The 13503-nt window shown below is 53.0% G+C and overlaps 1 protein-coding gene across 1 annotated transcript in view; it reads left to right on the plus strand.

Annotated features, from left to right (window-relative positions):
- The window catches only part of LRRK1 (leucine rich repeat kinase 1), a 148474-nt gene extending 135926 nt beyond the window's left edge, over window positions 1-12548 (plus strand). The window contains exons 29-34 of the mRNA XM_025391389.1: window positions 385-536; window positions 3599-3716; window positions 5067-5183; window positions 7790-8643; window positions 9082-9183; window positions 11098-12548. Coding sequence (XP_025247174.1) covers window positions 385-536; window positions 3599-3716; window positions 5067-5183; window positions 7790-8643; window positions 9082-9183; window positions 11098-11275 — 1521 coding nt within the window. The 3' untranslated portion in view covers window positions 11276-12548. The remainder of the gene's footprint in view (window positions 1-384; window positions 537-3598; window positions 3717-5066; window positions 5184-7789; window positions 8644-9081; window positions 9184-11097) is intronic.
- Window positions 12549-13503: the final 955 nt, after the last annotated feature.

Consider the following 13503-nt stretch of genomic DNA (forward strand, 5'->3'; position numbering starts at 1 on the left):
TGGGGAGGCTGAGGCAGGAGGATCACTTGAGCCCAGGAGTTCAAGGCTGTGGTGCACTATGATCGCACCTGTGAGTAGGTTCTGCACTCCAGCTTGGGCAATATAGTGAGATGAAGAGTGTATGTCCTTGGCCTGGGTTGGAATACCTGGGGTTCAGCTAACCTGACCAGATGAGTTTAAATTGCCATAGCCAAGGGTGACCCAGATATCTGGATGGGTTTGCTCCTGACGTCTGAAGCTGTTTTAGCCTCTTGTTTGGATCCAATCTGAATGAACAGAATCCCTCATTTCTCCCTGGTTGAAGCTGGCTGACCTCATGGGCAGAATTGGCACCAATCTGGTTGTAAGTGACCTTGCTCCCTTCTGGTGGCTCCTCTCCCTCAGCGACCGCTGGCCCTGTCGGTTGTGAGCCAGATGAAGGACCCGACCTTTGCCATCTTCATGTATGAGCTGCACTGTGGAAAGCAGACAGCCTTCTTCTCGTCCCAGGGCCAGGAGTACACCGTGGTGTTTTGGGACGGAAAAGAGGAGTCCAGGTAAGCTCCTATGGCCTGCCCTGCCCTCTTTGAATTTGGGGTGGGAGGCCACTGTGGAATTTGGGAACAGAGTCCATGTTGACCACAATGAGAATTATTTAGCAGACAGTAGGGTCCAGAACCTGGTTAGACTGCACTCAAGAAAGAGCAGGGAGAGCAGAAGAAAGTCCACACAAACAGACGTGCATGTATGGTTTTGTGGTTAAGAGACACCAGAAATGAGTAGTATCTGCCAGGGTGTCTGGGGACATGAGGGCACTGTGGCATGTGCCTACAGTCCTAGCCACTCAAGAGGCTGAGGCAGGAGAATCCCCTGAGCCTAGGAGTTCAAGTTTAGCCTGAACGACATAGCAAGACCCCATCTTTTAAAAAATTAGAAAATTTAAAAACATTTTTTAAAAGGAAATGAGACCTGTCAGCCTGGTTATGTGACTTTCTCAAGAATGTTCTGCTGCCCCAGATTGCAGAAGGGGCAACAGGGTGGGTTTAAACAAAGTTGGGGTTTTGCCAGGAGGGAGAGAGGGGCAGGGGCGGGGTGTTTTCAAGGGAGTGATACAGAGATGGACCAAGGCACCTAAGTGAGGCCATAAATTCAGGGAGCACAACGGAAAGTACCAAAGGATCCTAGGTATTGCTAGAGTTAAAAAAAAATTTTTTTTAAACCTCAAGAGTTATGGTATTAGGTGGGGTGAGCTGAAAAAGTAGGAGGTGGCCATCAGAAAAGACATGCTTGCCATGGGGTGGGTGGGAGGCACCCAGTCAGTAGTAAAGACAGTATCTGGAGTATGACCTTTGCAGAGGGTGCCTGGGGTAGAGTGGCGAATATCACTGAGCTTGAGACATAATAAGATAAATGGAACAGACTTTGCAGTTTCTCTTAGGTCAGTCTTCGTGAGTTTGCATCAGATTTTATGCCATTAGGACTGAGTGTTGTGACACAGATGCACTCTAAGAAATGATGCTGTAGAAAAGTTTTTCTGACCAGGCCTTGTGGCTCATGCCTGTAACCCCAGCACTTTAGGAGGCCGAGGCAGGTGGATCATTTGAGTTCAGGAGTTTGAGACCAGTCTAGGAAACATGGTGAAACCTTGTCTCTACAAAAATAAATAAATAAATAAAAACATAACAAAAATTAGCTGGGAATGGTGGCGAGCACTTGTAGTCCCAGCTACTCAGGAGGCTGAGGCAGAAGGATTGCTTGAACCCAGGAGTCTGACTCTGCAGTGGGTGGTGATTGTGCCACTGCACTCCAGCCTGGGTGACAGAGTGAGACCCTGCCTCAGAAAAAAGAGAAGTTATTCTAAAACACAGCAATGGAGCATGCCTTCCTGATGGGATGTACTCTAAGGACAAAACAAAAAGCAAACATATTAATTAAACAGATTTCAGTAATTATATTGTTGGTAGTACTGTTGTGATTGTTATTCTAAGATGCTGCTTGTGGTTGTGGAGTAAGTTAATGAGTAATTATATTGCTGTTGCTGGAAACCGTGATTTTCAGCATGGGCTAAAAGAGAAAGAGTTGTAAAATAGGGTAAGTAAAAGCCTGCAGTTCTGAATTGACTGGATGCACTCGTGATATGGTTGAAAAAAAATAAACACAAATTTCTCAGCTCTGCTCACTGAAAAGGCCTAAAAACAAGGACCAACCAAATGCCAGTGTGCACCCCTAGGACCTAGACTGTGCTCTCTAAGTACCAAAGTGAACCAGGGCTCATCAGAATCATGGCAGAGTCCAGGTCTGGGGCAGGAAGTGCGCCGGGAACATCTGCCACCCTAGAAGCAAGGACACCGTCAGACACTTCTGAGGGTGAATTGGAGGACCTGGAGCCAGACTGGCCCTGGGAGGCTGGGCCAGACCCTGTTCTGCTGGCCTAGAGACACACACGTGGCAGGTACCTGAGACAGTTCTGCTCAGGCCTCAGAAGACTTCCCAGAGGGAAGAGAGAGGCCTCTTCCTGTGACCTGTGAAGGTTCTTTAAAACTCACCGCTGGCCTGAAGAGAGGCTCACTCACAGAAAGGGAGGAGGGGGCTGGCCCAGAGCACACGGGCAGCCAAGCAGGGTGGAGCTGGACTTGAGATGTGTCTGAGAATTAAGGAAGGAAAGGAGGCGAGAGAGGCAGGGCAGCTGAGCAGGTAAATAGGATTCACATAGGACACAATTCCAGTTGCGGGGCCCAGGGGCAATTATTCTTTATGACTCTCTCTATTTTTAACTGTTTTCAAAGTAAAAGCTATTAGAATATCTTAGTTTTGTTTTTCTGATGCATAAAAAAATGATGGGAAAAGGAGACAAATATACCTGAAGGAAGTTTTTGTTTGCTGTATTTTCTACCATTTCTATCATCTGCAAATACATTATCAGTCAACAGTGGTGAAGCTTTTTAAAATTTGGTAGTAGGAGAAACTTTATATTGAGAATGCTATCCGTGAGCTTAACGTACTCTCTTGAGTTTGAGGGACAGAGCTATGTGATGTGGGGTTTGTAACTTCCCAGTCGCATCAGCTTCAGCCTCCTCTTCCATGCAGTGGGTGCCCGGGATGCCTGCCACGGGCCGAGGGGAGGCAGCGATGCCGGGGACAGCGGCCTGGTGAGCCAAGGCTCTCGCAAACAACAAGCCATTAGTTCTCAGAGCACTCGTGCTGGGAGCACATTTTGAGTGCCCCCCACCCCAACCCAATCTCCTTTGGAATTCTCCCAACTTGTCTTTAACCCTGACTTTGTCTACTCTGCAGTGAGGGGCTCCCCACGTAACACGGGTGGGAAGGATATGGCTGGTGGGAGGGCCCCTCCTTCCTACTGGGGGCAACCGTCTCAACCCTCAGGGGTCACAGAAAGAGAACAGCCTTTCTTCCATGGGGAATGCCCTCCCTGCGGGTGACGGTCAAGCATTACCCTTCAGACAGAACCCAGCTCTGCCCTCTCAGAACGCAGCAGGATGCAACCCTGGGTGGGAGCAGGGGAGGTAAATGAGGCTCGCGGCTGGCCCAGGCCAGGCCTGGGGAAAGGAGGCAGCCCCTGGCCCCCAGGCACTGACCGCACAGTTGCTGCCACTTACAGGAACTACACGGTGGTGAACACAGAGAAGGGTCTCATGGAGGTGCAGAGGATGAGCTGCCCCGGGATGAAGGTGAGCTGCCAGCTCCAGGTCCAGAGATCCCTGTGGACAGCCACCGAGGTAAGCACTGCCCATAGGCCTGCCCACCGAGGTAATCACTGCCCACTGGGTGCAGCCCCTGGGTGGGGGCCACATTCATAACAATACAGGACACCAGGTCAAGTGAACTTTCAGATTAACCCCCAGTGCATCCCCGTGCAATCCCAGAGTAATGCCATGAACCCCGTGAAGTAGCAGCCTGTAACCAAGGGCAGCTCAACCCTGCCTGCTGCTGGCTGGCGGCCAGGATTTGGGATGGTGAGGACCAAATGTAGACCCTCAGCAGGAGGAGAGACCCAGGAAGCTAGGGACATGCCTGGGTTTCCCATAACACTGCCGAGTCACTCAGCTCCGAAGGCCTCTTGCCTTCACATCAGGGAAATCAGGGAAGTCACTAGAAGGCCTAAGGAGGGGTGTTCTGAGAAATCCCGAGAGAACTGGCCAAACACAAATGTTCTGAGGCAGGCTGGGCACAGTGGCTCACGCCTGTAATCCCAGCACTTTGGGGTAGGCCGAAATAGGCAGATCGCAAGGTCAAGAGATTGAGACCATCCTGGCCAACATGGTGAAACCCTGTCTCCGCTAAAAAATACAAAAATTAGCTGGGCATGATGGTGCACAAGTGTTCCCAGCTACTCAAGAGGCTGAGGCAGGAGAATCGCTTGAACCCGGGAGGTGGAGGTTGCACAGAGCCAAGATTGCACCATCGCACTCCAGCCTTGTGACAGAATGAGACACCGTCTCCAAAAAAAAAAAATTGTTCTGAGGCTGTGGGTGCGGGGATAGATTGGTGCAACTTTTCCTCGGGGCAGTTTGGAATTGTGTTCACATATGTATCAGAAATCTCAAAAGCATGCTTACCACTTAAGCCTCGGAAGTCTCAGTGTTAGGAAACATCTGACAACACTAGCCAAAGTAGGTGCACCCCAGTCCCAGGCAGCCAAGAGATGCTCCCACATCATTTCCTGCTAGAATGAGTGAGAGCAAGGGCTCTGCCTACAGCGTGCTGTCACATGGAAAGAACAGTGAGAAGATAGCATTGCAGCGTGAGTCCACTTTGCCGGTACCAGGTGCACATACAAATACCACAGAGAGCCTCTGAGAGGCTGTGACCCCAAATTCCAAAGGTGGTTTTCTCTGGGGAATAGATTATGGGCTATTTTCTGTTTCCTCTTTAGACTATTCTGTCTTTTTCAACGTTTCTACAAAGAACAGAAATACATAAACAACCCACCAGAACGTGTCAATCCATGTAGCTTTCCAAGACCCACAGGGGATCCCCAAGGCTGAGTGCATCCTCATGGGAATGCCTCCGGAAATGCCAGACACTTTCCAGCCTGGGTCTCACAGTGGACCTGTCTGCCTCTGCAGGACCAGAAAATCTACATCTACACCCTCAAGGGCATGTGTCCCTTAAACACACCCCAACGGGCCTTGGACACTCCAGCTGTCGTCACCTGCTTCTTGGCCGTGCCTGTTATTAAAAAGGTGAGGTCAGGGCAAAGGCGGGTATGCAGGTGTCTGATGTGCTTCCATGCCTGGGAGGCGTCTCCTAGCTGGGAACAGCCCGAAGCTGTGTCAGGGTGGGGACTGCAGAGCCACACCTTCTAGGACCACCTGGCCTAGGGCACAGCCTTAGAGACAGTGGGAGGAAAGATATCAGATCTGGTCCATCATTAGTGCCTTCTGGTTTGCAAAAACCTAAGTCCTCAGCCAGACTGAGGGCCGAGTGAAAACCCCCTTTCACATGCAAATGCCCTGACTCAGGTGGAATGACTGTTGGTGCAAATGGCACAGTGAGTAGTCATGTGTGTGCCCTTCCCCTCAGAGGGCAGTGGCATCCGGAGCCTCTTTCCCACCTGCCCAGGCCAGAGCCACCCCACAGCCACTTGGTCACCAGGTCCTGGAGGTCCTGATCTTCTTCCCTCCATCTCTGCCTCCCACCAAGTACTCACCATCTACACCAAACACAGTTTCTCCTTGTCCAGCATGGCCCTGCAGACTCATCTCTTTAACTTCCTAGCCCTGGCCTTTCTAAATGAGACCCCAAGGGGCACTCTCCCCAATAAAGGGCCCAGCCAGCTGTGCTACACCTTGGGATTAGCCCCAGCCTCTGTGAGGCTGTCCTCCGGACCCTGCCGGCCCCAGCACCCTCCCCACAAAGCACCCGACTCTGTGCTGGGCCCTTCACATCCCAGCACCTCTTCCCAGACCTCCTCCGATTCAGCTCTCAAGACCAAAGGCCTTGGCCCCTCCTTTGAGAAGCTGCCCCTCAGTGGGAGGCAGCTCCCTGGCTTTTCCAGGCTCCTCCGCCCACAGGATTCAGGCACGGCTCAGGCAGTTCTGGTTTCATCCACCCTGAGGGGCCTGTCTGTGTAGTAGGCACCCTCGGTAAATGCACAAGAAGCCTTTACTGGTGTTGCTTTGTTAAAATGTGGTGACTGTCATCATCCAATTCCAGTTTGCCCATCTATAAAATAGGTATAAGAAGAGACAGAGAGAAGGCCTAGCATACCCAAAGGTCTAGGCCGGTGCACTTGGTAAAAGAGCATTATTATTACTTCTGGATGGAAGCAAAACACATGAACTCTTCTCTTCACCCTTCTTCAGTTTCATTTCTTTAAAAAAAAAAAAAAAAAAAGTATGAAATAAACCTTAGAGTCATTTATGACCATGGCCCCACAGCAGGGCTAGGCAGCTTGGGACCCGGCCCGCACCAGAGCACAGGAGAACACGACACAAAGTGTTATTGAGGCCACCGCTGGCCAGAGCCCCCAGCCAGGGCACCACCTCCTGCACGACCAGAGGGAATAAAGGGTGCTCTGTGCAGGGCCTCCTGTGCAGGGTGTCTGCCCCCTCCGAGGCCGCCAGGGCAGAGCCTGCATTCTTGCACGCGCATGCACGTTCACACCCAGCCGGAACGTGGTGCTCACCGCCCTGGCCGGGGCCTGAGCCAGGACTCCAGATACAGACCTGGAGCCTATTTGCCTTGGCTGCCTTCTTTCCCTAAAATCCTGGGGATGGATTTTGATACGCTTTCTTACAGCATGTTATCCTGGACAGTGAGCTACGGGTCTCCATTCCATTTCCCTGCACAGCCAGCCTCCTGATCTCCCCAGCTCCCCACAAGGAGGCTTTCTGCCCTGCCCCCTCACTGGCATGAGGCCCAGCTCCCTGCTCTGCCCTGACTCCAGCTTTGTTCTGTAGACCTCTTCCCACCCCCACCACAGCCGACGTGGTGTCTAGGCTGCGAAGCTGCACTGTATTCCTGGCTCTGCCCTGGGAGGTGCCCTGGGGTGGTCTGGGGTGGGCCCAGCATTCAGCATGGTCCCTGCAACTTTGGCCTCTGCCCAGTGACCTCTGGCGGGTGTAGAAGAGCTCATGCTTCATTGAGAAGGTGGGGGGCACCCTGAGGACCCTGTCAATGTCAGCTGAACCACAGGCATCTCAAATAGATGTAAGCTGGCATGAGGGCTTAGCAGGCTGAGACAGGCCTCCACAAGAGGGTTGAGTAGGAAGCAATTTCTTCCAGAACTAGTTCAGCAAACACATGTCCACCTGGAGCAGGAGCCAGGTGGAGCCACAGGGCCACCAAGATGAAGGAGACTGAGCCCTTCCCTGTGCCAGGCCAGTGCCATGGGGATGCTGGTAGGCTGGGAGCCCGTCCTTATGGAACACTCCACCTGGTAGGGGGGTGGCAGGCAGGGGGCAGTGCACAGACACTTGCCATGCCCACACTGCCGTCACGTTAAGCACACCCAGAAAAGGGCGGGCACCAGGTCCTGCCTCTGAAGGAGGCCTTGGTGGCCTCAAGGAGAAGGCAGCTCCCTGCTGCTCGCCCTGCAAGAAGCTGGCACAAGCAGAGGCGGCCCATGTGGTCCAGGTGACACGCGGTCTCACTTGGTGCCACAGGCCCTGCCTCTCGGTGGCATATTCCTTTCTTTGCTGCAGGGATGGTAGACATGGCTCTGCTGAGTCAGAGCTCACTTCCTTAGGAGCAGCCCCAGCCTTTCTAAGAGCTTGGCTGCCCTGAAGCGTGTTGGTGGAACGTGTGAAATGGAAGGATGTGACCCATCCCCGTCTCCTTCCTGCAGAATTCCTACCTGGTCTTAGCGGGCCTTGCCGATGGGCTTGTGGCTGTGTTTCCCGTGGTGCGGGGCGCCCCAAAGGACAGCTGCTCCTACCTGTGCTCACACACAGCCAACAGGTCCAAGTTCAGCATCGCAGACGAAGACGCACGGCAGAACCCCTACCCAGTGAAGGCCATGGAGGTGGTCAACAGTGGCTCTGAGGTCTGGTACAGCAATGGGCCGGGCCTCCTTGTCATTGACTGTGCCTCCCTGGAGATCTGCAGGCGGCTGGAGCCCTACGCGGCCCCCTCCGTGGTTACGTCGGTCGTGTGCAGTTCTGAGGGCAGAGGGGAGGAGGTTGTCTGGTGCCTGGATGACAAGGCCAACTCCTTGGTGATGTACCACTCCACCACCTACCAGCTGTGTGCCCGGTACTTCTGTGGGGACCCCAGCCCCCTCAGGGACATGTTTCCCGTGCGGCCCTTGGACATGGAACCCCTGGCAGCCAGCCACACTGCCAACCCAAAGGTGCCCGAGGGGGACTCCATCGCGGATGTGAGCATCATGTACAGTGAGGAGCTGGGCACACAGATCCTGACCCACCAGGAGTCACTCACCGACTACTGCTCCATGTCCTCCTACTCCTCATCCCCACCCCGCCAGGCTGCCAGGTCCCCCTCCAGCCTCCCCAGCTCCCCGGCAAGTTCTTCCAGCGTGCCTTTCTCCCCTGACTGCGAGGACTCAGACAGGCTACACGAGCCCAGTGCTGCCTCTGACAGGTCTGAGCATGACCTGACCCCCATGGACGGGGAGACCTTCAGCCAGCACCTGCAGGCCGTGAAGATCCTCGCCGTCAGAGACCTCATTTGGGTCCCCAGGTGAGTTTCCCGAGGTGAGGGCACCATCGAGGGCATGCCCACAGAGCAAGGAGACCCCCTGGGAGCCAGGGAGACCCGCTGGCTTCCTTAAAGGTCATGTGGGGACCCAGCAGGTGCTGTGCTTCCAAGAAGGTTGGTTCCCTCCATTGGGAACGGGAGTGATATCTTTAGCAAGTCTAAGAGTGGCTGCACCGAAGCTTATTGCCTGCCAGAGAGCTTAAGGTGCCACACAAGGAAAGCCACAATCAACTGTGATTCAGCTTCCACTGGGAAAATTCTCCTCTGCTTTGGGGTCTGTCCCCTCCCCATAACTTAATCCCTTAGCAGAAACTGCATGTCCGTTGCCTCCCTCCCGCACCCTTCTCCACATCAGCTTCATTCCCCCGAGAGCACGGCTACCGACAAAAACGCTTCCCCTTCTGGGTTTTGGTTGCTTAGGCGCGGTGGAGATGTTATCGTCATTGGCCTGGAGAAGGATTCTGGTGCCCAGCGGGGCCGAGTCATCGCCGTCTTAAAAGCCCGAGAGCTGACTCCACATGGGTAAGACTGAGTGGCAGCTCCTTTAGGACCCAGGCAGCAGCATGAGCACAGAAGGCCCCATAGCCAGGTCTTGCACAGTGGCTTTGCTGCCCCTCCATTCTCCCAAATAGCGTATCCACCAACTTGGCTATAAGGCAAAGTGGAAACAAGATGGGGCCCCGCAGACAGCTCCTAGGGGCTCCACACTGGCCATGGCTCCCTGTTTCTGGAGTACCCAGTGCACCTGTAGATCAAGTACCCTACCTAACGAATGCCTCCAGGGCCAGAATTCAGCTGCAGTTGACATGCAGATGCATCCAGGTGATTGATTCACTGTTCTTCCTGCCAAGCAGGAAACCCTACCCGAGGTGTCCACCTGCCCACACAGCACCCTATGGGGACAGATGACATAGGCACACCTTGTCATCTCCAAGCCTGGGGTCTCAGCTTCTGCCCTTCCTGGGCTGAGGCATGGTTCAGTACCTGTCTGTGGGTGGGTACCCCCAGGATTATGCCAGTCTCCTCTGCGAGGGTATGCTGGGCAGGGTGGCCTATCCCGAACATGGTCTACATGGCTGGAGTGATGTGAGGCTGGTACCAGCTGCAGCTCCCCACAGTGTTTACACCCCTCACTTTGACTACCGAGCCCCACATGGTAAATCTCCCTTATGAAAAGTCCTCAATTCAAATTGTGTGTGTGTGTGTGTGTGTACTTTGGAGCTCTTCCACTTCACACTAGGCCTGTTTTCCTGTAGCGTGAGTTATCCCCCATCTCTGGGCAAGTGGGTTTTTATTTCACCTGGAGCATAAGAGGGTGGAGAAACCCCAGTCAGCTTGTTTCTCCCAGAGCAGGACAATGACCAAGGAGGCATCCATGACAGTCTCACTCCCTTGCCTGCCAGCTTTGAACTTTGGCAGTGAATCCCGGGCCAGTGACCCTTGCTCTGTTAGTGGTTCTGGAAGCAAGATCTGGATCTGCTCCTGAGCTCTGCCAGAGTCTGTGGCTGGAAGCCTTGAACTGACGGAGTTCCCAGCTTGCAGGTTGGCCCTTCTGGAGGAAATGGGTGTGCAGCACCCAGGTTGGGACCTTGGCATACCTGCCGTTAGTGTCCTAGTGTTTAGTTGTTGTTGTTTTTCCTATCCATCCCCTAAAGCCAGATTTCACCTCTTTCTCGCTATAGGGAGAAAGAGGCCCCAGCAGTCAGCCTAAGGGGAGGCCCTGGCAAGACCATGCGGAGTCAGAGGTCCCTGGACATCCCAGTTTGCAGGAGCACCTCAGTGCCACGCAGGCTGCACACACGGGGCACAGAGGGAGGAAAGGAAGGCAGTTAGTATGTGCTCGGGGTGGGGCAGCAGCAGGGCAGGGAGGCTGCACTGCGGCCCAAAAGGAAACTTGTAGCGCACCCACCAATCCTGCAGAACTGTCCACAGTTTCAAAAAATGTATATAGTGATGACTTTGGGGCAGTAGGTTTTCCATTTAATATATGAGCCTGTATTTCCTAAGCATGTAGAAACAGAATGAGAGAAGAATCACATTGAGCTTAGTGGCAAGGGAGTTGAGTTAAACTCGGTCATGAGCCATTCACAAGCAGAAATTTGGTTCATTGGTGTTTTCTGGACGCTTTGAAGTTAAGTCACGGCTGCCTGATCTGATTGCTTCTGTGGCTTTCCAGGGAGTCGGACTCTTACAGACAAAGCCCATGGAAGTGAACTCATGCCCACAGCCCATGTTTGGACTTTATAAAGCCTAAGCCCGCAGGCTGGGCCACCGGGGAGAAGTGGTGCATCTGAGCACACCCCAGAGAGGGCTGGCAAGCAGACATACTCCCCTCCCCTTAGCCTGCTCTGCCTTCCTCAGAAGGCCCAGGGTGAGGGTCCCAACCCCACCCAAGTGGGGACCCTGTGAGTTTCCTCAGACCCCTTCTCTCTGCAGGGTGCTGGTGGATGCTGCTGTGGTGGCAAAGGACACTGTTGTGTGCAGCTTTGAAAACGAAAACACAGAGTGGTGCCTGGCTGTCTGGAGGGGCTGGGGCGCCAGGGAGTTTGACATTTTCTACCAGTCCTATGAGGAGCTGGGCCGGCTGGAGGCTTGCACACGCAAGAGAAGGTAATTCCTGTGGAATGACAGTCACACATGCAGAGCTGGCTGGTCCCAGGCTGCAGCCTGACCCCTCTGCCATCAGCCTCTAGTTCTCCAAGGACCTAGAAGACAGATGGAGCTCTCCCCTGAACTCCTTGACTCCTTGCTGCTAAGAAGTGCTGAGAAGTTACCCGCCTGGCGGTGGCTCCAGGGTTCTCTGGTTCTCCGGAGCAGAGTTATCTGAATACCCCATCCCCCAACTGCTGATTTCACAGCCCCAGGGAAGACAGTGGTATCAGGCCGGGCAGGGCCTCCACTGGCCTCCTCCATCAGTTTCCAGGAGCAGGGGTGGAGGATCCGGTTCTGAGCTGGGTCAAACAAAGTAGGGCCGGGCCTTCCTGCCATCCCCGGGTCTCAGATGGAATTACACTAGAGGCCCTCGGTTGGGAAGCAGTTGAGGTAGAGCAGGAGGGGAGCTGTAACCCCTGCCCTTTCCCCGCCAGAGACCTCAGGCTCTCAGCACATTCCACAGGCTCCTGAGTCCCTGAGGCCTGGGCCAGCTTGGTCAAGCCAAGATCAGATGTCTCTGTGTTCGGGAAGGTCTCCGTGTGGGAAAGCCCTCGGAGGACACTGGGTGAGGAGCGTTGCCCCATCTGGAGAATGAATGAGTTCCTTTAAGTGCCGCAGCCAGAAAGCCCAGAGGCGCATAGTGCGAGTGCACCAGCTTAGCCTTTACATTCCTCTCCACCGACAAAAGGAAGGGGAAACTCAATCAGCAGGACTTCAGAAAGGGCCTTGTGTTTATAGCTTTGTCAAGTAAATTTGGACGCAGCTGGAGCACAAGCCCTGTTTGTTTGCACATAAAAATCTTGTTTATCACTTTTAAAAATTCAGTAATATCTCAGCGGTCAGGCTTCTGGTTGTGAAATCACATTGTATGGGATTTATACCAAATTATGTATTTGCTAAACTTTCGCTCCACATGTGTACAGCAGAGTACGAAAAGGAAAATTGTCCACAGGGGGTTTATGGATACAACAGCAAACATTGTATAAATTATGCACATGTATGTATTACACACATGCACACATATATGCACACACATGTGCAAACATAGCCACTTTTTTGTCAAGGGTTACCCTTTGGGGCTTCTTAAACCAGAATGGGAGTTTGAAAGAGAGATCATACTCCAGCTGAAGTTTGTTGACCCTTTTCTAAAATTAAAAAGATCAAATTTAGTATTTGCGGGATATGCAGGGGGATGAGACTCTTTTAATCTCAAAATAAACAGATTCTTTCAAGAATGAAGCTGTGGCCTCTGTCTTTCGAGTGCTTATGACCACAGCACAGACTCAGTCCCTCCCAGACCCACTGGCTGTCTGGGGGCAATGGGCAGCCCCTCCTTGCCCACTGTACCAACATGCAGGTGGCCCCTGAGCAGCTTCCAGGGGTGGAGACACTGCTCTGTCAGTCACAGGTTGGAAAAAGCGAGTTCCCCTACTTTTTTTTTGTGCCAGCCTGGGCACCAAGTCCCAGGGGGTTGAGGGTCTGTGCTTCCTGTCCACCTTCCTGCCATTCTCTCACCCTCATCCCACAGCAGGGCCTCAGGAGTCCCACTCTCCCTCTCCTTTCATTCCAGTGCACCACAGCTGCCCAGTTAACCTCCAGATACAAACCAGAGTCTGTCTGCCCCAGGTCCCAAGCTTTTGCTTTGGCATCACCTGAGGCCAGGCTGCTTTGCAGGCATCAGGCACCAAACTCATCCTCTCCTACTCCTGGAAAAGCCCAGCCCCAGGCCTCACAGAGCCAGGGGAGGGGATCTGTTCACGCCACAGTTAGAAATCGTATAGGCCTGAAGTCCCAGCTACCCAGGAGCCAAGGCAGGAGGATCCCTTGAGCCCGGGAGTTGGAGGTTACAGTGAGCTATGATCACACCAGCTTTCTAGCCTGGGTGACAGAGCAAGACCCAACTCTTCAAAAAAAAAATACAGGAAATGACTAATGCACTTGACTCCATGAAATTGAAACTTACATGGAAAATTAGTCCAAAGCCTAAAAGTAGACTATCAACTGAGAAAAAAAAATTGCAATACAAATGAGAGACAAAGACCTGACTTATCTTCATTACAGAGAGTTTGTGATATCAATAAGAAACAGAAAACCTGAAAGGTAAACAGGTTAAGGGCATGGGCAGCAATCAAATTACAAAGAAACAGACAGACCCTTAAACATCAATGCTTGACCTCACCCAACAGCAAG

Source organism: Theropithecus gelada, chromosome 7b (assembly GCF_003255815.1).
Source record: "Theropithecus gelada isolate Dixy chromosome 7b, Tgel_1.0, whole genome shotgun sequence".
Taxonomy (NCBI): Eukaryota; Metazoa; Chordata; class Mammalia; order Primates; family Cercopithecidae; genus Theropithecus; species Theropithecus gelada.